The 23752-nt window shown below is 37.9% G+C and overlaps 1 protein-coding gene across 2 annotated transcripts in view; it reads right to left on the bottom strand.

Annotated features, from left to right (window-relative positions):
• MAPRE2 (microtubule associated protein RP/EB family member 2) overlaps positions 1-23752 on the bottom strand; it is a 163202-nt gene that overhangs the window by 117874 nt on the left and 21576 nt on the right. For both annotated transcript variants that reach the window (XM_021708955.1, XM_021708950.1), the window contains exon 2: positions 18674-18735. Coding sequence is in view for 1 of the 2 variants with exons in the window: in XM_021708950.1 (XP_021564625.1) it covers positions 18674-18735 (62 nt within the window). In the remaining variant the exon portion in view is untranslated. The remainder of the gene's footprint in view (positions 1-18673; positions 18736-23752) is intronic.

The following is a 23752-nucleotide window of genomic DNA, read 5'->3' as shown; positions in this document are numbered from 1 at the left end:
ACCAGCACGCAGGTTTGAATCCTTGGAACCTTTTTTCCTTCCCTCCTCATCCGTCTTTCTGATTTGCTCATCATACCTGTTCATTTCACAATGGGCCACGGACATATGTCCCTCCTGTTCTGCTCCCATTCTCTATGCCTTACTTTCCTTCTCATGCCAACTTCATGCGTCTCTCTGGAGAGGTTTCCTTGCCTCTCAATGAATCTGACATTTCACCACTAGTTCTATCTTCCCACCTTTCTTTTTTAAAAGTCCTCAGTGGTTCCCTACCACTTTCAAGATAAAAATCACAAGTTTTATTTTTGGCAATCGTGGCCCTATACAATCTAACTACCTCGAAATGTGTCCCCTATGATGTATAGTAAGAACAGGAATTAATTTGGTTACCCCTTAACCTGGAATGTTAGTTGTGCTACCTAGTAGCAGCATGAGCAAAGCTTCCTCTATACTTGATAAGCAAAGAGAAGAGTCTGTAAGCTCTCCTATTTTGATTCCTTCACAAATTCTCATGTAGAAATGGATTCTTTCATGTGGTAATTCTATTGGACTCTATTCAGTGAGACTGCTAGACTTCAAAGTTACCACTTGAAAATAGCTCCTTTGGGAGGCTGAGGTGAGTGGATTGCCTGAGCCCACGGGTTCGAGACCTGCCTGGGCAGCGAGACCTCATCTCTACAATAAATCAAAAACTCAGCTGGGCGTGGTAGCGCATGCCTGTAATTCTGGCTACTTGGAAGGCTGAGGCGGAAGGATCGCCGGAGCCCAGCAGGTGAGGCTGTGGTGGCCGGGAGCGGCCACTGCACTCCAGTCTGGGTGACAGAGTGAGACTCCAACTCAAAAAAAAAAAAGAAAAGAAAAAAAAAGGAAAATAATTTCCACTTGCTTCATCAAAAAGCAAGGATGAAGATAGCAGTGTAGTCAAATGAATGATGATGATGTAAATGTCACAATATCTGAGTTGTCACCTCCGTCCCTGTCCTCCCAGGATGAGAAAGACAATCAAGCTGGGAACATTCAGCTACAACTGTCCCATCTTGACAACTGCTTTGATTATAATTGGATTACATCATTAAAGTCAGAATCACAATGTTTTCAGCACATCAAAATATCAGCTTAAAAATTCATAGGGAATTGTTGGTTGGAAAAAATAGAGTTCTAGCATCACTATTTCCCACGATGGTTAGAACATTCAAAGTTTTGCAGAGGGGAAGTTCTGAGGCTGGATAACAAGTTTCCAGAAAAGTTTCTTTGGCCAGTCACATTTGGAATCAACCAGCTGAGCAGCAGCCTCACATTCTGCATGGAAATCACTTGACTATGGGTAAAGTAAATCATTTCACAAGTGGCCTCCTGCCACATTCACGGCTCTTGAGAAGAGTTCCCGAGCCTGGACACAGTGCACAGAGCCAATAGATTCCACGGCAGTTATGAAACAGCTGCAAACCCATGCTTATGTCATGCATTGTACAAACATTTGATCAAGAGCAGAAATATGGTTTTGCTGGTGCTAATCAAGGTGAGAAGCTGGATTTCACTAAAAGACTTAAGAATTCCCTAATGTGTCCTAGTTGTGTAATTTTAAAATTTAAAATAAACCTGTATTACTTTTCATATTTTATTTTCCCCCCTCCAAGCAAAAGAATCATTCATACCTATCCTTTAAGTTCATCATTGTAGCTATTTACACACAGGGAGAAAAAAGCAACAAGCTAAAACAAAGAACACTCGTCCACTTAGAGCTTCTTAACACTGATTTTATCTGACAAGAAAGAATGCCCTATAGCAATGAGAGATGCTGCCATCCTTAATATTGCCTGTGGTATAAAGAAATAGACTAAATTTATTGAAAAGATCTTGTTTCTGATTCCCCTTGAATATCAGTCAGGCAAAGGTAAGAGACTTTTTTTTTTTTTTTTTTGCATGTTTATAATTCTCTCCAAAACAGAAAATGAAGGGTAAATGAAATTTTGGCTCCTGTGCTGCAGATACTCAGTAAATTTTACTAATCTTGAGAGTCTTGTTTCCATTTATTCAAGAAAAGCAAGTTATACAGTTATCAGTAGAATTTAATATGTTTATTTGTACAAAATGCTTTGTTCTACTACTTTGGTCCTCAGAAAACAGTATTTACAGTCAAAGGCTTCCAGCAAATATTGCAATGAATACTCCACAAGTAAAGGATGATGTCGGAGTGGGAATGAAAAGGAGAGGTACACAGATAGTTTTTAATTGGCAAAGGGCTTGGAAAAGATCTCTTTTCTTCTCGGTTCCAAGACAGGAGTTTAAAAACCATTAGGAAACAGGATTCAGACTGGAAGATGCTAAAAATCCAAGCTCCAAGCTCATGGTACCAGAGTCAGATAGAAACTCACTGAAAACTCAACAAATATCCATAGCCCTGTGACTCTGAGTGCTTTTTATTTGTTTTGTTTTTGACATAGATTCTCACTTTGTTGTCCAGGCTGAAGTGCAATGGTACGATCATAGCTCACTGCAGCTTTCAGCTCCTGGGTTAAAGGGATCCTCCTGCCTCAGCCTTCTGAGCAGCTGGGACTACAGGCATGTGCCACCTTGTATAGCTAACTTTTACAATTTTTTTTAAAAGACATGGGGTCTCACTTTGTTGTCCAGACTGGTCTTGAACTCTTGGCTTCAACTATCCTCCACCCTTGGCCTCCCAGTGTTAGGATTGCAGACATGAGCCACTGTGCCCAGCTATGAATGCTTCTAATGCACTAAAACCTGGGCACTTTCTCCCTGCTACAAATCGAATCATTGAAGGATACCTGATAGAGCTAGTATACACTGCTAGCCTGAAACATTACTGCTTTGTTATGTGAACGTTTTGACCAAAATGTTATGACCAAATAATGTTAACATTATTTAACTTGCTCTTTACTCTGGCCTGTGGTGACTCTTTAGTGTAGTGTATTTGACATTTATGGATAAAAAACATGTTTGAGTTATCATATTTTATAACAAACATTTGAGAATATTACAAATATTGTCTAGTGAAATGGCTATATTTTGACTTCGCAGCCATCCTGGAGATATACTGCTGGATAAAAAATAGCACGGCATAAATACATTTAAAAATAGGTATATTATTCTAGATATCATTCTGTCAGTGGTTTCAGTTTAGATTACCTCTTCAATGAGCCTAAACGTTTTATTTTATTTATTTATTTAGGAGATAGGGTCTCGTTCTGTTACCCAGGCTGGAATGCAATGGCAAGAGCATAGCTCATTGTAACCTCAAACTCCTGGGCACAAGCAATCCCCCCATCTCATTCTCCTGAGTAGCTGGGACTATTAGGCATGTGCTACCATGCCCAGTTAATTTTAAAAAAAAATTTTGTAGAGACAAGTTCTCACTATGTTGACTAGGCTCGTATTCCTCCTATGTAGGCCTCCAAAAGTGCTGGGATTATAGGCATGAGCCACAGTACCCAGCCTAAAAATATTATTCATCTTTACTTTTCTTTCTTCTTTCCTTCCTTCCTTTCCATCTTTCTTTTTCTTTCTTTCTCTCTCTCTCTCTCTCTCTTTCTTTCCTTCCTTCCTTCTTTCTCTTTCTTTCTTTCCTTCCTTCCTTCCCTTCCTCCTTCTAAAAACCCCTGTCTTATTCAGATATCTACCCACTCACCAAATCTTATTCATCAATTCTTCTCTAACTGCCTCTGCCATCTTTTCCTTTTCACCAGATTCATATTACCTGAAATGTAGACAAGTGCAATAACTGCCAAGAGTCTCTCTACCTCTTCCTTCTATGCATATATATAAACAATTTTTTTGTGTAATTTATACAAGTTATGAGCACCTGTTAAAACACCAAGGAACAGAATGTATGAGGGGGGACTTGGAATTTATTTATTGAAAAATGTGTATTTATTCTTACATATTTAAACTTCAGTCACCTTCAAAGTGCTATGCATTTGATGCAATACACCTACCGAGGTGCTTTTTCCATTGCTCAAAACAGTTTTTGAACGAGTCAATTTTGATGCCTTTTAAGTGCTTCTGCTGTTTTTTGTTTTACCTCTTCCACACTGGCAAAATGTTTCCCTTTGAGGATTTTTTTCATCCAGGGAAACAAAAAAAGTCGTTTGAGGAGAGATTAGGTGAATAGGGAGGGTGGGACATGGAGGTCATGAGTTTTGGTCAAAAACTGATGAACACTTAGTGTGGTATGGGCAGGTGCACTCATAAATCACCCATCATGAAATAGGCAAAGGCGTTGAAAGAGTCTCCAAAAAATTCACTGAAGCCGAATGCAGCCTCTTACAACAGCACTAGCTGGTACACTGATACTGATGGGTTACTAGAACACTTACCTAGTGGGGGAAGCCTGTACTGCAAGGGGCCTGCCCCCCAAATGATAATTCATTTTTTTTAGTTCCCCTCAAATAATATGAAAATTAAACATTTTTCTTGCTACTATCCTTTACCCCAGTCCCATTTTCAAGAATTAATGGTTTTTAACTATTTCTAGTTTTAGTTCTGAGGTTACAATTATCACTCTAAAAATTCATATTATATTCTTGGTTTATCAGCATAGTATCTATTTTCTACTATGAAAGAAATTCATAATACCTCTGTTACACAAATGTCTATTACTTCTCACCTCTCAATTTTACTGGTAATATTTTTAGTTCTTCTAGTGGTTACCTTTTTAAAAATTCGATTTATTGACTTATAAAAAGTACCTATTGACTCTCCATTATGTTTTGTTGCAGCCTTTTCTCTTTTAATTTGTGTGGTTTTACCATCATGCCTCTTTCATAAAAATGATTCACATGTTCAAAATGTTCTATGACTACAGTTGTATTCCCAGTTTTGACTATAGATTGCTTCTAAGCTTGAAATCTAGTAAATAGCATTTACTATTATGTAATTTTTTATCCTCTCTAGAATCAAGTGGTATTATCTTTGATAGAGAAGGCAATATAATCCTCTCACCAAATCTTGCAATCAGAAGAATGTTCTAATGAAAACATCAAAGTCAAGTGTTTTTTTCCACATGGCATTAATTGTTCAAAATCATATGTCATTTTAAGATTAAACTTCAATCTTGAAAGATACATTTGTTGTTTGTTTTTCCTGAATCTTTTAACTATTTTTTATTGACAGAAGAAACCTATACCATTATCTTATGATAAAAAAGTTTTATCATGAGTTTCTAGGTCTAGATTTATATACTAGGTTCTGATTTTTTTCTTCAAGACATTCTTCATGGAACCTACCACATAATCTGGACTAATTGCTTTGATATTACTGCCAGCATCCTGGTATTTCTTATAACTGTATTCTTCAATTAGTTCATAGTTTTTTGAATGCTATGTTATTCTTTATTTTTCTTTTTACTCTGTTCCAGTACATCTAAAAATTATTGTTTGAGAGGTAAGGTTGTCAAACATTTTCACATCAGAAATTATCTATTTGTTTTCATACTTTATTGATAGTTGATCTGGGTTTAAACCTATGGTTCCAAATCATTTTCCTCAGAACTTGGAAAGCATGGTTCCACTGTCTCTGAGTCTGCAGCATTGCATCTTGAAGTTCATGCCATTCAGGTGATCTTTTCTGAGAGTACTCTTCTACCGGTCTAATCCTCTACCCCAGAAACTTTAAGATCTCTTTTATTCTGAGATTTTATGAGCGTGGGTCTGGGTTTGGGTTTTGTAATTAATTCTGCTCAACATTCAGTAGCCTCTTTAAATCTGAGCCTTTATGCCTTTACTTGTCTTCAGTGTCTTTTTCTTTTAAAGTCTCTTCTTAAAGAATGTGGAAGTTCTAGGTCATCCTTCCACATCTCTAATACTTTTTTTATATTTTTGATCTTTTGCTTTATAAACTGTACTACTCTTTAGCTGCACTTAGTAAATCCTACTGATTTTAATTTTATTTTTATTTTTGACTTAACAGAAATTTATTATTTAGAGTTCTGGAGGATGAGAAGCCCAAGATTATGGTGCTAATGCAATTTGATTTAGTTTCTGGTGAGGGCTCTTTTTCTTACAGAGAGAGAGAGAGAGAGAGGAGAGGAGAGGAGAGGAGAGGAGAGGAGAAGAGAGACCTACTGATTTTTAATGTGATAATTTTTAATTTGCACTTTCTGACTTTTTAAAAATCCATAGCAACTCTTTTACTATGGGGAGACATGGGGGCTTAAATACAATACTTTTTGTCTGTTTAAGGATACTTATTAATTTTTAAAAACTTACTTCTCTGAATTATTTCATCTAGATTAGTTGTTCTTTTTTTTTCATATTTGCTCTTCTTTATTTAGCTGGCAATATAATCTTATCTTCTTTCTATCTTCCAGAAGTTTATCAACTTCTGATCCCCATTCATGTTTCTAAAACTGCCATGGATTTGCTCTTCTTTTTAAATTTTATTATTTCAACTGAAGAACTGGAGAGAAGGGAAGTAAGACTGTGTTTAGACTACCATTGTAAAACTCATTAATTTTTCTGTAGTATACGTACATCATGTTTAATATTTACTCCATCGTCTAAAATATAAAATTTAAATAACAGTCTGGTATTTGGAACTGTATTCTTACCACAGAATCTAAAAATCATTTTATTTAAACAAAATTAAGTTTTAAAATCAAATGCTTCATGTTTTGATATTTTACTATACAATGAAAATATCACATTTTGAATGGATGCAGCCTTTTAAATAAAGTAGTATTCTTGAGTTAGGCAATTTTTATTTTATATTTTAGGAGATATGTTTTCTTGAGCAGGAGGCAAGAGTGGTTGGGTATTCTCATTCCAAGACGTGTTTATAGAAATAGGCTGCTCCTTTGGCTAGGCACAATGGCTCATGCCTGTAATCCCAGAGCTTTGGGAGGCCAGAGTGGGAGGATTGCTTGAGGCCAGGAGACTCAGATGAGCCTGGACAACATAGCAAGTCCCTGTTTTCTAAAAAAAAAATTTTTTTGTTTTTAAGAAATAGGCTGCTTCTGGTTGGAGGCATAATGCCATTACATAATGTTCCAAGCACTCAATCCATATTTTTTGATAAAGCAAAGAAAGCTTGTCTCCAAACCAAGCACTGGAAGAGGACGCTAGTGATTCAGACCAGCTTATAAACCAAAGTAATGTTGCTTGAGTGGCATTATCTCACACAGTTCCAAAACATCACTCATCATGGGCAAAATAAAGACATAAGAATTCCATGAGAGAAATTCTATGAAGCAGACATCAACTTTAGTCATTGCCCTGAAAAACTATCACTGAATAACAAATCAGGATCCAAAGCTGGATTTATAGTCCAGCTGGAAGATAAAATATTCCCATGACCTAGATCTAGTCCTCCAGGGAGGCACTCGGGGGCTTATTGTGACCTTTGCCATTCATGTTCCCTAGTGTAGTTTGATATTAACTTGATAATCTGTGGTTTATCTGAATTGTTTTCTTGAAGACTAAAGCCTGGCTAACTGTAGAGCAGAGACAAATACGTCACTGTGCACATTTTAAGCAGAATGATATTTGAGGTAGGGGGTGCTGAAAATCTGTGTCATCCACAGTACAAGTAGCCAGGCAACCTGTTACAAAGCTGGTTTTATAGACTACATAGAACTCAGAAGCATGTATTAAGTCCCTAACGTCTGGGGGGATAATTAAAATAGAAAGCATCATCCATTGCTCTTGAGAATATTATTATTTGGAAAGTAAAAATTATGCGTGTGATTTAAACATTTAAAAAAATCTGAGATAATATCCCATCAGGGATTCCATAGTCTAATAACAACCATATTAGATTCAGAGGGATGTGGGAACACACAGGTATGAGACTGATACTCCGGGATATTCTTTAACCAATTATGATCTATAGGCTTAAAAAAGACCAAAGTTAGCTTTGGAACAGATTCCATATGGCAAAAATGGCAGGTTGGATAGCAGTCTATCAATTCTATTCATGATTGAATATGTGTAGTAGCATGAAAAACTGCTAGATACAAAGAGAAGTAAAAAAGATATGCGCTACGGATATTTATTGCAGCACCTTTCACAATAGCAAAAACATGGACCCAACCATGCTGCCCATTGAAACTGGACTGGATAAAAATAATTTGGTACATACACACAATGGAATATTATGCAGCCATAAAGAAGGACAAACATATGGACTTTGTAGCAACTTGGATGGAGTTAGAGTCTATCATACTCAGTAATCTATCACAGAAACAAAGAACAGAGTACCACGTGTTCTCACTCATAAGCAGATCCTGAACATTTACCATAATACTATAAGAAAGGGATTGGCAATAGTGGGATACTGCTGGGGGGTGGGGGGAGGGGGAACACAATATCAATAAGCATACCTGATCTCAAACCAGGCAAAGTGGGAATCAAAGGGAGGCCCAAACTTTACCTGGACGATGTCCAATCCTGAATTGTACTCCACATCTTTAAAATAAAAAATAATAATAAAAATAAAAAATTAAAAGACTAAAAAAAGATGTGCCCTAAAATGTATAAACACTATATAATTTATATATATAATTATATATTATATATGTGTAATTTTAAATCTATAATTATATGAAATGTGTAAAATTATATAAGTGAGGACAAAAAAGTGATGCTAGGATTATAAATGATTTGCTTTCCATGATTTCTACATTATTTTTAATTATACAAATTTTATAAATATTATAAAAGTGTTAATAGAAGACACTATCACACGTAAGATATATTAAGAAGGCAGGCAGGGAGCAGCTGAACTCAGGGAGATGTTTGATAAAATAATTATAGATAACATATTCATCATAAAATATAAGTATATATAAATACTAAGTGACTTGAGATTTTTGTCTACATAATAACTAAAATGCTGGAATATGTCTTTGTTTCTGGAGTAGTTTTAATCAAATTATCAACTGAACATCTATGACATGGTCGTATTTCCATGAAGGAATAATATATAATCAACATAACTAGAGGGGAGGGGAGGAGTTATCTTCTGCAATAATTATAATTTAAAAAAAGAAATCATACACATAGAATTAAAATCATTTGCATCCCATTATTTCTGCCCTACTTCCAATTTTCCCCTGAAGGTTTTCTACTTCTTGGGTACTTCCAAGCACGGGTATCTAGCTGAGCATCCTACTTGTGGAGATAAGTTTGCCTTCACACTTGCTTGGGTTCTAATCTTGGCTTTATCACCTCGCAGCTACATGCCTTGAACAAGTTAGTAACCTCTCTAAAACTCAGTTTTCTCATTTAGAAAAAGCATAAACAAGTTTCACAAAGGGTATATAAGAATTCATGGTGCAACCTATATAAATTTGCTAGCAGTATGCCTGGTAGGCATCAAATAAAGTTTGTCCTTGCTTCCACAGTTTTTTCCTTTGTACACAGAACTCTGGTGTTCAGATATTAGACAGAGTTGAGCTAGAATGAAGGTGGATTACCTTGGCTGTAGGTAGTTTACACATCTTGCCTCTTCCCTCATACTCACTGGGACCAGAATCCCTAGGCCATCACCAAGTTGTTGATGATAGCAGAACTTGTTATTTTTAGTGACTCTCAGACCAGGAAAGTAAAGTCAGAAAGTGAAGGGTCATAGAAGAGACACATTTCCAGATTAGGGGTCTCAATATACACAAGCATTCCAGACCTCAGTCTGCAGACACCAGTAGCATTCTTTCCACATACTGCAGCCCACCTGTAAAGAAAATTTTGATATGTCGACTTCAAAGTCATTTTAATGACATTTTTGCTAGCAAAAATGAATATTATTTAAGTGGATCCTGGATTTCTGCAAAAGGCAGAAATCTATCTGGTGTATGGTGTGGCAAAGGTGTGCTAAGCTAGCAGCAGGTTTATTTCTATATGCAACAGAGTGGTTGCCTCTGGGGCCACAAGTACCCGGGACAGGGAATTACAAGTTTGTGAGAGGGGATGCCACACCATCAAACTACTCAATAGACTATTCAAAGCTTCACTCTGAATCAATCCAATCAATTGCTAATTACAGCTGGTCCCCAGCAATCTCTGAAGAGTTAGTTATAATCTCCATACAATATCAAACCAAACAACTTGCAACTCTTAAACCAGTCATTTGGCTCTCACAACATTTTAAAACAAATGAATAAAGCACCAGCTCATTTAAAAATAAACGTTATTAACCTCATGATCAATTTTCAAATTTTCAACCTTCTGAAGAATAATTGTCATCTGCCAGGTGGATTGCTGAGCTGGAATGGGGGTGGGGAGAACAATACTGCCTAGGAGACCAGGGCAACTATACAATCTTGGGCCTCCAGACCCAAGCGGGTCTCCCGCTTCCAGATCTTCCTTCTTCCCTGGTCAGCGCCTTGTCATTATTCATAAACTAGACATTTCAATCTCTGACCCCTACCCACTTCACCTCCCTCAGCAGATAGCCTCACCTCTGACTTTATGGAAAGTATTGAAGCCATGAGACCAGAACTTAAGTTCTCTGCTCCCAGACCCGCACATTTACCCAAAAGATAGCCATCCTATGCTGACTCCTGCTTGTTGCAGAGAAGAGCCGTGTCCCCACCGCTTGCCTCCTGCCTTCTCAAAGCCCTGGTCTATCACTTTCTGCTGGCCCCTCACAAGTCCCTTCTTCTGGCTCCTTCCCAGCAGCATTTGCAAAATTCCAGTCTCCTCTACCTTAAATTCACTCTTCTCCCTCGCAGATCTCTTTGTCTTTATAGCCAAACATCTTAAGGGTTCTCTAAACCTACCCTCTCCACTTCTCAATTTCTCTCTCAGTCCTCAACTTCCTACATCTGGCACCTACTTCCAACATACCACAGAAATTATCCTCACCAAGGTCACTAAAAACCTCTTTGATGCTAAATCAATAGGAATTTTTAGTCTTTTCTTGTTGTTGTGGTTGTTGGGTCTCTCTTTGTTGCCCAGGCTGGACTGCAATGGCACCATCACAGCTCACCGCAACCTCGACCTCTTGGGCTCAGGAGATCCTTCCACCTCAGCCTCTTGAGTAGCTGGGCCTACAGGCATGTACCACCACACCCAGCTAATTTAAAAAGTTTTCTGTAGTGACAGAGTCTTGCTGTGTTGTCTAGGCTGGTGTTGAACTCCTGGGCTCAAGCAACCCTCTCACCTCAGCCTCCCAATTGCTAGGATTATAGGTATAAGCCACCATGCCCGATCTTTAGTCATTATTTTTACTAGCTCTGTGAAGTATTTGGGCTTACCAATTCTTTGCTCATTCTTGAAAAGCTATTTTCCCTTGGTTTCCATGATATCATGCTCAACTGGCCTTTCTTCTGTAATTTCTGGCTAATCGTTACCAGTCTCTTTCTCCCAGCCTGCCTCAAATTGTGGCAAAATACATATAATCACATTAAAATTATATACAATTACATTAAAATTTGCCATTTGAACCATTTTTAAGTGTACAGTTTGGTAGCATAAGTACATTCCAATTGTTGGTCAACCATCACCATCATCCATCTCTAGAACTTTTTCATTTTCCTACACTGAAACTCTGTACCCATTAAACATGAATTCTCCACTCTCCCCTCCCTCAGGCCCTGGCAACCACCACTCTACTCTCTGTCACTATGAATCTGACTCCTCTAGTTACCTCACATACGTGAAACCATAAGTGTTTGTCTTTTTATGACTCATTTATTTCATCCAGCAAAGTGGCCTCAAGAGTCATCCATGCTGTAGCATGTACCAGAATCTCCTTCCTTTTTAAGGTTGAATAATACTCCATTATATGCATATACCACATTTCGTTCACCCTTCAGTGGATACTTGGATTGCTTCTACCTTTTGGCTATTGTGAATAATGCAGCAATGCACATGAGCATACTCTCTTTTTCCTAACCTACCTTTTAAATATTGGTGATTTTCAAGGTTCTACTCTGGACTTACTTTTTGTTCCACACTCTCCTTGGGCAGTTTTGCCTACACTCATGACTTACTGCTTACATCCCAGTGACTTCTCAAAACCATACTTCCTTTTTTTCTCTTTTAGGGTTCAGATCTCAGATTTTTCTATACATCCCCTTGGATGTCATAAGCACCCTAAACTCAACATGTGCGGTTCTGAGCTTGTGATTCTCACCCTCACTTTTAAGCAATGTGTCCTATCTCAGTAAAACACACTAACCAAGCCCCCATTTACTCATGCTGGACACTGGGGCACCATCCCTACCAATTACAGCACTGCCACTGGGGGAGCTTGCAGGAAGCCTGCTGAACTCCATGGTCTCCAGGTAACTACTCACTTCTCAAAGGGGGTTCTTATGGATCCATGTGTGCTCCTGTGAAAGACCCCTGTCCATCACTTCCCTCTATGTAAATGGCAACTCCTCAAGCTGTATTCCATCACTCTGCTCCTCTTTTGTTTTTCTTCTCAGCACTGAGACAGCACTTAACAGAATGCAAGCATTCAATATGCATTTGTTGAGTGAATGAATGACTCCTTGACCTCTCCCTTACCCAATCCTCTCTATTTTGCTGCCTAAATTATACTCAAATCCAACCACTTCCCTCTACCTCAGTTATCACCACTATAGCCAGATGCTCATTGTCTTTCTACTTCTGATCTTGTCCCCTCCTGATCCAGTCTCCACACAATGGCCAAAGTGACCATTCTAAGATATAAAGCTGGTGGGTTTTACTTCTCTGTCTAGAACACTTCAACATCCCTCAGGATATAGCCCAAAGCTCTTCCTTGGCCTTGCAAAGTCTTCCTGATCTGTGTCCAGCCCTGTCTTTTACTCTCTCCTCGATCCTCGATGTTGCAGCTCATTACTGAACTTCGAATTTCATTAATATGACATATGCTTCTCTTATTTCCCCTCCAGATCTTTGAAGCTGCTGCTGTTTCTACCCAATTTCCCCTTCTCTGAGGTTCCCCTCCCACAACACCTGGTTAGCTCCTCTTTTACCTTTAGGTCTCAGATCAGATGTCACTGAACTTGGAAACCTTGTCTGACCTCCGTGCACCAGTTTTGGCTTAGCTGTTGCTGCTAAGGGCTCCCATGGCTCCTTGTGTTTCTCTCACCTGGGAATGGAACTGCTTGCTTCTTTAACATTCTCTATGGCGGAAGGTAGGGCCAACAGGGCTGAGACCCTGCCGGTCTCACCTAAAATCTACCCTCTGCCCCCCGTAGACTGATGGCGGCATGGTAGATACTTAATGTATTATATTTAATACATAATTCTTTGGGGAAAAAAAAAAACTTGGCCTGAGACATTTTAAACATTCAGAAAAGTAGAAAAAAATTTATAACATACATTCACATCTATATCCAGTAAGTAACATTTAGCCATATTTTCTTTATCCAAATCATCTACCACTCTATATTTATTTGACAAATTATTTTCAAGTAAATACACAGAGAAAATGAGTAAATTCTTAAGTCTTAACCAATGGGTCCACAGAACATGTAGAATAAACTACTGAAGAAAAGGAACCATGAAGAAAAACGTCATGCCTCTATGTAAGCATAGTTTGGAGAAATTAAGAAATGGGAATATAAATCTCTGCACCAAACATTTTATAAAAGTACGCTCACACCACCATTTAATTCTCATGAGTCTTACAAGGTAACCTGACTAATAAACAAAAGGAACCCTGTGGAGGATCTGTAGCTCTTGGGGGATGGGGGAAGAGGAAAGAAAATCAATATTTCAATATGTTCTGAGTATCCAACATGTATGTTACCTCTAACTAGCCTCACAACAAACCCAAGATGCATCATGAGTTTGCTATGAGGGCAAGCTATTTGTCCAGTGAGTAGCAGATGTAGGAATGTGCTCCAACTTTCCTTCTCTTTCCAACATTCATCTACTCATTATTATTTAAATTAAATTTTAAATTAAAAATCATAAATTTAAAATAATTTTGCTGTGGTCTGAGGTGGGTAAAACACATATTGCTTTTATGTGTACAAGGAATGCTTAGGCCAATCCTCTTTCTAGTTCTTAATGCCTATATGGTATAGGTGAAAAATTAGAGTGGGCAAAGGACAAAGAATCAGAAGCCAGGGTTCTGATGCCATGGTGATGTCACTATCTGACCCTAGACAAGTCACTCAAGAGTGAGTCAATCCTCATTCAAGAATGTCCATCTTTAAAATGAGAGTGTTGGATTAGATTATCATTGAGGTTCCTGCTAGCTGTTTTTAAAAACAAAAAACAAATGAAACTTGCAATTTGTAGTGATTTACTTCAGGTGTCAGCTGGTGAGGGCCAGGATGTAGGGCTTGGTGGTCCTGGGAGGCCTAGGCTCCGTGCATTCTCAGTAAATGTATTAAGGGGTGGGGGAAGGGACCTGTCAATGTAGGTCAGCTTTATCTGGAACATTGGCAAGTATAAAAGCAACTACAATAGCCTTCAACCTTCCAGAAGCAGAGCTCCCACAGATTCTGACACAATAACTGATGATGAAGATGGTGTCTTTCAAAAGAGGAGCCATGAAAGAGCCTCATTCCAAAGGAAACCCTGTCCATCCCTACCCCATGTACACTCTGCCAGACAAAGTAGCCTATTTATAATGATTTTTAAGAGACTCTGCTACACTAAATAGTATTATTTAGGAGGTCTTTCATGGTCACCTCTATATCCCTAGCTTTTAGCATATAACTTGGCACTGAGTTGCCAATCAGTGTTTATAGAACGGATGGCAAAATTAATCTTCCCTGAGTATCCCAAACAAGTTGACATTTATGGCTCAGCTCAGATGCCATCTCTGTCTACCTCTCCCCCAAACTCCAATTATATTGTAATTTTCCTGTGGGGTACCCCTCATTTTCTATATTCTAATTATTTATGTATACTTTAGCTCTCCACTAAAGTCAAACTCTCTGAGGCAAAAGCTATCTCTTACCATTGAAACTTTATAATACCTAGCCCATAGTAGGCACATAATAAATGTGGAATGAACATTTACATAAATGCTATTTTATATTCATATATATGTATATACACACACACATACTCCAAAGCAATTAGCACAGTGCTTTACATAGACATTCAATGACCATTATTGAATAAATTAAATGCTCCTTCTGTTAAAGTTGTGGTGAAGCTAATACCCTAAAACTGTTTGTAAATTATTCCAAATCTTTGTAAAAAATAGTAAACTAGGGTAGCCCCTTTGAGTCCCCTCCCATACTGGGCACTTCTCTGTTCTCTCAATAAATCTTGCTTTCTAAAAAAAAAAAAAAAATAGTAAACTAGATTAAAAGTCATAAAAATGGTCATATCCTTGACAAATAATCCCACTTCTGGGATTTTGACCTTAGGAAATAGATAAACTGACACAAATCAAACCAAACCAACCAAAACAATAACAATAAAGTTTGTATTTAAAATGTAGTCAGCTTTTCTTTGGTGGTAAAATATTAAAAAATTTTACGAATTAAAGTATATATTATGGCACATTGATACACTATATTATTCTACCATTTTCTAATGATAGTGCTAGTGACCTGGGAAAGATGCTTGTGGCTAATGCTAAGTAAAATAAAAACTTCACACCCATTATGATGTTATGATATCCACTGTGGAAACATAGGAATACTTGTGAGAAAAGCAAATATACAAAAACATAAAAAAAGTTACTTTGATATAGTGCTGTTGTGGGTGATTTTCTCTCAAAAGTTTTAAAAAAATTTATTACATTATTTTATAATAAAAAGTTGGTATAGTCAACATTAACTTTTCTTTAATGTGGCCATATTTCCCACAGGCAGTTAAGTGAAGACCAAAGCATAAAATTGAATTGCCTACTAACAAGCTATTGAATCAGTATTGAACTCTAGGACTCAGGTGATACCTGAATTATGTCATAAAGTGTAAAATATAGACATGTTGTGTTTGGTGCAGAAACAGACTTGGATGAGAAGCAAGACGCAGACCCAGCAAAGGACTATCAGGAACCAAGAAAACTAGGAATATTACTTTCCCTCCGTACCTGTACTCATGCTCAAATCCACTCATGCTCAAGTCCCAGAATTGGCCCACCAGCCTTGGGGATATGAAAAGTCACCTTTTGTATCCAGAAGGTTTGCATCCTGCAAATACTGTATTTTTGGCCCTCATTTTGTTGTATATGCAGATCCCTCAGATACAAAGGGTTGACTATATTAATTGTGGAAAATCCATGTATAAGGGGACCCACCCAGTTCCTACCGATGTTGTTCAAGGGTCAACTGTACTTGTCCCTGAGAGTGCTAAATAAATAAGGCTGCAAGCCAGAAGGGATCTGATGAGAAAGGAGATGAATAAACAAGGCTGTATCTTTGGTTCTCCACCATCTCCTACCCCCTTACCATCCAATATCTAACAGGGATGTGCAAAGGATGACCTGCGGGCCAAGTGTAGCCCACTGTCTGTTTTTGTAAATAAAGTTTTATTAAACACAGCCAAGTTCATTCATTTATGTATTATCTTTGGCTCTTTCCCCACTACAATGAGTTGAACAGTTATGATAGAGGTATTTATAATTTGCAAAAATTTACTATTTGGCTCTTTACAAAAAAGACGCATTTGTCCTGTATCCCCAGATATAAGGAAATTTTATATAAAGAGACACACTACTTAGATATTGGGACTGCTTTCCTATTACTTTTTCTTCAAATATACCAGTCTAGAATCATATAATCATATAATTCATCATCCAATCTGAGACACCTTTGAGGGTGAAAGGGGGTACCCACTAGACTATACTCCAGGACAACAGAAGTAAACCAGGATTGTCCCAGACAGATATATGGGGCCAATGTTAGAAGGGCTAGCAGTACAAGATCAGTTTCCAAAGGGCACTCATGGACTGTTCCTATATGTACACAGGCAGCTTAGGTGGCTTCTCAGTTCTTCCTAGTTTGATTGCCTTCCTCTGCCCTCTGTCCCAGCTCTGCTCTCGAGCTTGCCCTGGCCCCTGAAGACACCCTGAAGGCACCATACATGGTACCATACCTCTACTCACATTGAAGCAAAAGGGGACAAGTTTGCTCATCTCATTTAAATAAATGAATACACCTTAATTATTCCAAATTAATTTGGAATCAGAATTTTATATCTGCATATTTCACTTGGTTTACACCAGGCCACATCTTAGTATTCCATTTTTCTTTAGTAGAATAATTTAAAATTTATCTTCTCAAATAGTTTGTTTTTTAAAAAAATGGTCACCCATCATAGCATTTATCACAGTGATACCTCAAAAACAAATATGGCATATTATCCATTGATTTGAACTTTTAATACTCGCCAATACTGTTTGGAGAATTATTACTGATGAATAAGGCTTCTAATTTTATCATTCCAGAATTTAAAACAAAAGAAGAAAACACATATACCCACACATTGTTTTTTAAGTAAAAAATTTTGATGCTATGGGGAAAAAGGAGTAAAACAGAAGACGCTTAGAGCATCTTTGATGAAATCTAGGGTGTTATACTTTGTGACTATTCTCTGTGTGAACAGTAACAGCTCACAGCCTTGAAGCCTTTCTGAATGGCTTTCTAAATATTGCCATCTGGTGGAATTTCAGTTAATTGTCCCTTTGTTCTAGACAGCTCCTGGAGCCCTGAACCTTGAAGGCATTAGACAGAGAGAATTAGAGTACCAGTGGGACATAGCTGAAGGTCAAAATGATTGTTGCTTCAAGACAAATCCCACACTGAAAATAAGGAGGATTTCTAGGCTCTGCATCTCTGCCACTGGATCTCTTTCTGTCTTCGGTAAAGCAGACACGACAGTTGCATTGATTTTTAATAATACCAAATAAAAATCATCAATTCACAAAAAATTAGAAATGTCATGAGATCATTTGAGCACATCTTGATATTCTTCCTTACCACTTATCACCAATAAGATCTCCAAAATTAACCTTTAATAGGCTTGAGCACTTTTAGAGGAATTGCAAATAGCAAGCAGTTCATTAGCCCTTTGTACAATTGGGAAATGAAATATACCGGGGTGCCAAAAAAAAGTCATTTAAAGAGATGTTATCTATGTATGACTTTTCAAAGTTGAATTGAATCAAGGCAGCAATGTGTAGTATGAAGCTTGCTCAAAAGATGGCATTAATCAAATGAATGCTAGCATCACCACGCAACAGACAGGACAGTGAAAGAAAATGGTGGAAATACAGTTGTCACTCGAGGAGTGCAAGACCATTTGGAAGTGATATTTGAAATTTGAGAATGTTGTAAAAGTACAATGACAATGCAGGCATTGAATATGCAACAGAACCTCCAACATTTGTGATAAGCTTGAGATGCATGGTTCTGTGTGTGTGAGGTGGACAAGGGAAAATCTGGGGGGCCTCACATAGCAACAAGTCCTGCAGTAATTCGCCATTATCAGAAGTGTCTGGATGCTGATGGTAACCACTTTGAGCACCTCTTGTAATTGCAGAAATCAAATGTGATTTGTATTCATCTTTTGTTATTATTATATACTGAGTATTACAATTTGAATAGTTTTTTCCTTTCTTAAAATGTGTATACATTTTTGGCACCCTCTGTAGTTTGAAAAATAGTATTTTAATAAAGAATATTTATTCAAATATTGGTTTTAGTTGTATAGGGATTTTGAAAATAAACTTGTTACAAAGGCAGTAATACTACTCACCTTAATTTAGTCTGTAAACAAGGAGTCTTGAAACATAGTTTATATTTAAACCTTACCTTGAGCATCCAGGCTCTCTCCCTGGCTTTCTAAGTGAACTGTTCCTTTGGGAAATGGGACACTGGAATAGTAAAAATAGAAAAAAAGAAAAAGCACTTAATATGATAAAAACATGGGAGCAAAGAGTTATAGTATAGTTCATCAGGCATGACTAGCAATGGGGAAACAAATTAGAGAAAAAACACAGCATATATCCAAAGTCAGTTGATTTTTATCACATGAAAGTGATTTGTCAGCCAGACAACAATAGAATCATGCTCTTGATCTATTTTACTAGATCCATTCTTAGGTTGATTTATTAACCATCTGTGAAAATTGAGTATCATGTCAGTCCCATGAAAATAATTTTTCTTTTACCTTTTCCTTTCCCTGATAATCTGATGTGGTGGGAATCATATCAGCAGATAATTCCAAGAAGCAGTGCCTCTAGTGGGGTACCAAATGCCAACAGCAATTAAAGTACTGACTTCCTCAAACTTGAGTTTATTTGCAGGGTTTCTATCTAGTATCAGCACAGGCTTATTCTAGTCAGAAAGATTTATAAGCAACACCAGGAACAAATTTTGAAAAAAACACACCATCACACAGTAATTTACTTTCTTTATATGAATGATCTATTTCTTTTCAAAACAGACTTTAACTAAATGATAAAACAATGCACTGATGAGGACAGATCCTAATCTGGAGTCCGAGACATACATGAGCTCTAGGCTCTAAGGGTCAGATGTTGGGGGGATGGATGGTACCGGGGAGGTAGCTAAGGTTCAACCAGGTGCTGCTAAAAAATGACCTGACACACATCTATGCATGAGCCCTAACCCTCTTCACCACCACCTCAAGGCACAAACCTAGAAATAACCCCTTTCCCTCCTTCCACCTAATCCCACATTACTCTTCTGTGGTTTCTGTCTATGATCATTTCAGAAATGCCTTTGGTGTGTATTTAGTTTAAAATCACTTTCACAAAAATAAAAGATCTATGGCAGATCCAATACTATGTGATTAACCCCAGACATAGTTCTAGAGATGTCACTGGGAGAATTTTTAATTTTTTTTTAATAAAGAGGAAAGGGTAGGCATTTTCACTTTTTCTATAAGGGAAAAGAAGGTTTTTTTTGTTTGTTTGTTTTGAGTTGCAGTCTCACTCTGTCGCCCAGACTGGAGTGCAGTGGCCGCTCCCGGCCACTGCAGCCTCGACCTGCTGGGCTCCGGTGATCCTTCCGCCTCAGCCTTCCGAGTAGCCGGAATTACAGGCACGAGCCACTACGCCCGGCTGATTTTTGATTTTTATTGTAGAGATGAGGTCTCGCCAAGATGCTCAGGAGGGTCTTGAACCCGTGGGTTCAGGCAATCTACTCACCTCGAGTTTTTTTTTTTTTTAAGTCAAAATCAAAATGGTAAACATTGAGAGAATAAATGTAAAGGTGACAGCTGAATTGTTAATGTTATACTACCATATTTAATGAAGGAGCACAAAAGTAATTCATAAACTTCAGCTTGTTTAAAAATCAGAAAATTTAATATGAATGATGTCAAGAACTGAATTTGGTAAAGTGACTATAATTAAAATTTTTCCTTCAGGCCAAGTGCTGTGACTCATGCCTATAATCCCAGTACTTTGGGAAGCAGAGGCAAGAGGACTGCCTGAGCCCAGGGGTCAAGGCCAACCTAGGTAACATGAGTAGACCTCATCTCTACAATAAATAAAAAAATTTAGCCAGGTATGGTGGCATAAGCCTGTAGTTCCAGCTACTTGGAAGACTGAGGTGGAAGGATCACCTGAGCTCAGCAGGTCAAGAATGTAGTAGTCATGAGCATGCCATTATACTCCAGTCTGGGTGACAGAGTAAGACTCTGATTAAATAAATAAATAAGTAAACAAATATTTTTTTCTTCAGATAAAACAGGTAGAATTTATTTACATATTTTCTAGCAGAATTTACTTTTATGGGAATGTTATATCCTTCCATAATTTAGAGATAGTTGACAAACCTAAAAAATGAAATAAAAAAAAAATACTGGTTCACAACAATGCCCCTTCCTTCCTTCCTTCCTTCCTTCCTTCCTTCCTTCCTTCCTTCCTTCCTCCCTCCCTCCCTCCCTTCCTTTCTTCCTTCCTTCCCAGTCAGATCTCACTCTGCTGTCCAGGCTGGAGTGCAGTGGCATGATCACAGCTCACTGCAGCCTTGACCTCCAGGGCTCAGGCATTCATTCTGGCTTAGCCTTCTAAGTAACTGAGACTACAGGTGCGGGCCACCATGCCTGGAAATTTTTTTTTTTGTAGAGAGGAGATCTTGTTACGTTGTCTAGGCTGGTCTCAAGCTCCTGGGCTCAAGCAATGCTTCCACTTTGGCCTCCCAAGTGCTGGAATTACAGGTGTGAGCCACTCCACTCAGCCAGTTTCTATTAAGTCCTCCAATCTTCTAGAAATTTAATGAGATCAGAATAAAATCTTCATTTGTTTACTTTATTAACTAACACCCAGTAATTAAACAAGTATTGGCTATCAAGCTAGGAAGCATGAACGTAAGGTTTCTAGTTTATCTATACACCAGATAATTAGCACTTAGAAAATTCAGGATTGTCCACATACAATTGGCCTTTTTCTGTTTTCTGACAATAGCCTAGTGCTAATTTTTCAGCAGCTGCAATTAATCAGTTTTGAGTGGAATGAGATCATTTACTGAACATCTGATGCACCATCATTTTACATATGTTTATCTAATATAATCCTCAAAACCCATATTATTACAGACGAAGAAACTGAGGCTCACAATAGTGAAACAATTTGCCCTAATATCATGCAGATAGAAAGTGACAGATTTTAACTGAGCCTGACAGACTCTGTATCTCCTCTCTCTTTCATCTACACTATGACACTTTAAAAGCCAGTCCTCTGACATAGATTGGAAATACTTGGAGAGCTTTTGCTCCACTCCTATTATAAGTCGAAGACCTGGCCATTAATTAGTAACTGCTCAGTAAAGAACAGCCTTGCAAGAGTAGAATTCTAACCACTCTACACTAGCCTCTCTATGCCTTTGTTGGGGGGGGAGGTAGAGGTGAAACAACAATTTTCTCCTGTGGTATTTGGCAGGAGTAGAGTTGTTATCATCTGTATGCCTCATACTTTGTTTAAAAATTAACGCTGGCCTGGTGTGGTAGCTACTCCTGTAATCCCAGCAACCTGGGACACCAAGGCGGGAGGATCAGTTGAGCCCAGTAGTTCAAGACTAGCCTGGGCAACATAGCCAGACTTTGTCTTTGCAACAACTACAACAACAACAACAACAACAACAACAAAATAGCTGGGCATGGTAGGGCACCTGTAGTACCAGCTACTTGGGAGACTGAGGTGGAAGAATTGCTTGAGCCCAGGAGGTCAAGACTGTGATAAGCTGTGATTGTGCCACTGCACTTTAGCCTGGGTGACAGTGAGACTCCAACTCAAAAGAAAGAAAGAAAGAAGAAAACCCCCAAAATTTAAAATGGATCATGGCATAAATGCAAAACACAACTTTGTGGGTGGAGGGACAAGAGACAATCTTTAGGATCAGGGCCTGGCAAAGTTGTCTTAGCCTCTACACCAAAAATACAATCTGTAAGAGGAAAAACTGACAAATTGGACTTCACTAAAATTAAAAAACTTCACTAGGTAAATGAAAATTAAAACTACAATGAGACATCACTATGTACCTATCAGAATGGGTAAAACAAAAATAATGACAACACCAGATGCTGGTGAGAATTCGAAGGAACTAAATCATTCTTATGTTGCTTGTGAGAATGTAAAATGGTACAGTTACTCTGGAAAGCAGTTTGGTAGGTTTTTTTGAAAACGAAACATACAAGTGTCATGCAGTCCAGCAATTTTACTCTTTGGCATTTATTCCAGGAAAATTAAAACATATGTTTATGGCATCTTTAAATACAGTAGCCCCTAACTAGAAACAACCCAGGTGTCTTTCAACAGGTTAATGGTTAAACAAACTGTGGTACATACAAACTATGAAATACTATTTAGCAATAAAAAGGAACCAACCATTGATACAAGCAACAATCTGGATGAATCTCCAGAGAATTAAGCTGAGTGGAAAAGGTTCACTTCCAAAGGTAATATACTGTATGATGCCATTTTCTTACATTCTTGAATTGAGAAACCTATAGAAATGAAGCTCAGATTAGTGCTTGCCAGGGATTAAGGAGGAAGTTAGGGCTGGAAGGAAGTAAGTGTGGTTATAAAAGGACAACACAAATATTCTTGTGGTGATGGAAATGTTCTGAACTGTAATTGCATTAATGTCAATATCTACAGGTTTGCAAAATGTTACCATAAAAGACTGAATAAAAGATACATGGGATCTCTCTATACTATTTCTTACAACACGTTAATGTACAATTATCTCAAAGTAAAGTTTTAAAAAACCCCAGGAGATTGGACAGTAGCTAGAATTGAGCAAGAAGCCTCACTTTTATTTTCTTACCTTTTCAGACAGAAGCAAAAGTTCCAAGGCAGTGGGCAAGAATTTGCTCCATTTTGCACAGCTCCAAGAAAAAATAACACACTCACGATCTTAGCATTCAGAAACTTACTGCCAATGTGTTGCTGTCCAATCTTAGAATTTTCTCTGCTGTTATCTCCTTTCTATCCCCCTTTACCTTCCCAGTCCATTAAAATTCAAAATATTCAAAGCTAGAAGTGAGTTTGGAGTAGTAGTTTGATATACCCTGCAAGTCTGAGCTTACATCTTACATCCTCAAGTTCATACTATCCAGGAATTTCCAAAATGTTCCAATATTCCGACATCTTACTTGCACAGGAGTGACATTTTTCAAAATTTAATTTTTTTTTTTTTTAAGAGACAAGATCTTACTATGATGTGCAGGATGGAGCATGGTAGCTATTCACAGGTGTGATCACAACTCACTGCAGTCTCCCAACCACTGGCACCACGGGATTCTCCCACCCCAGCCTCTGAAGTAACTGGCACTACAGGCATGCACCACTGTGCCTGGTATGGAAGGGAATTTTATACTTTGTGTTTGTGTGTGTGTGTGTGTGTGTGTGTGTGTGTGTG

Source organism: Carlito syrichta, unplaced genomic scaffold (genome assembly GCF_000164805.1).
Source record: "Carlito syrichta isolate Samal-C Ts95f unplaced genomic scaffold, Tarsius_syrichta-2.0.1 Scaffold65441, whole genome shotgun sequence".
In the NCBI taxonomy this organism is placed as follows: Eukaryota; Metazoa; Chordata; class Mammalia; order Primates; family Tarsiidae; genus Carlito; species Carlito syrichta.
This window is presented reverse-complemented; position numbering and strand designations above follow the sequence as displayed.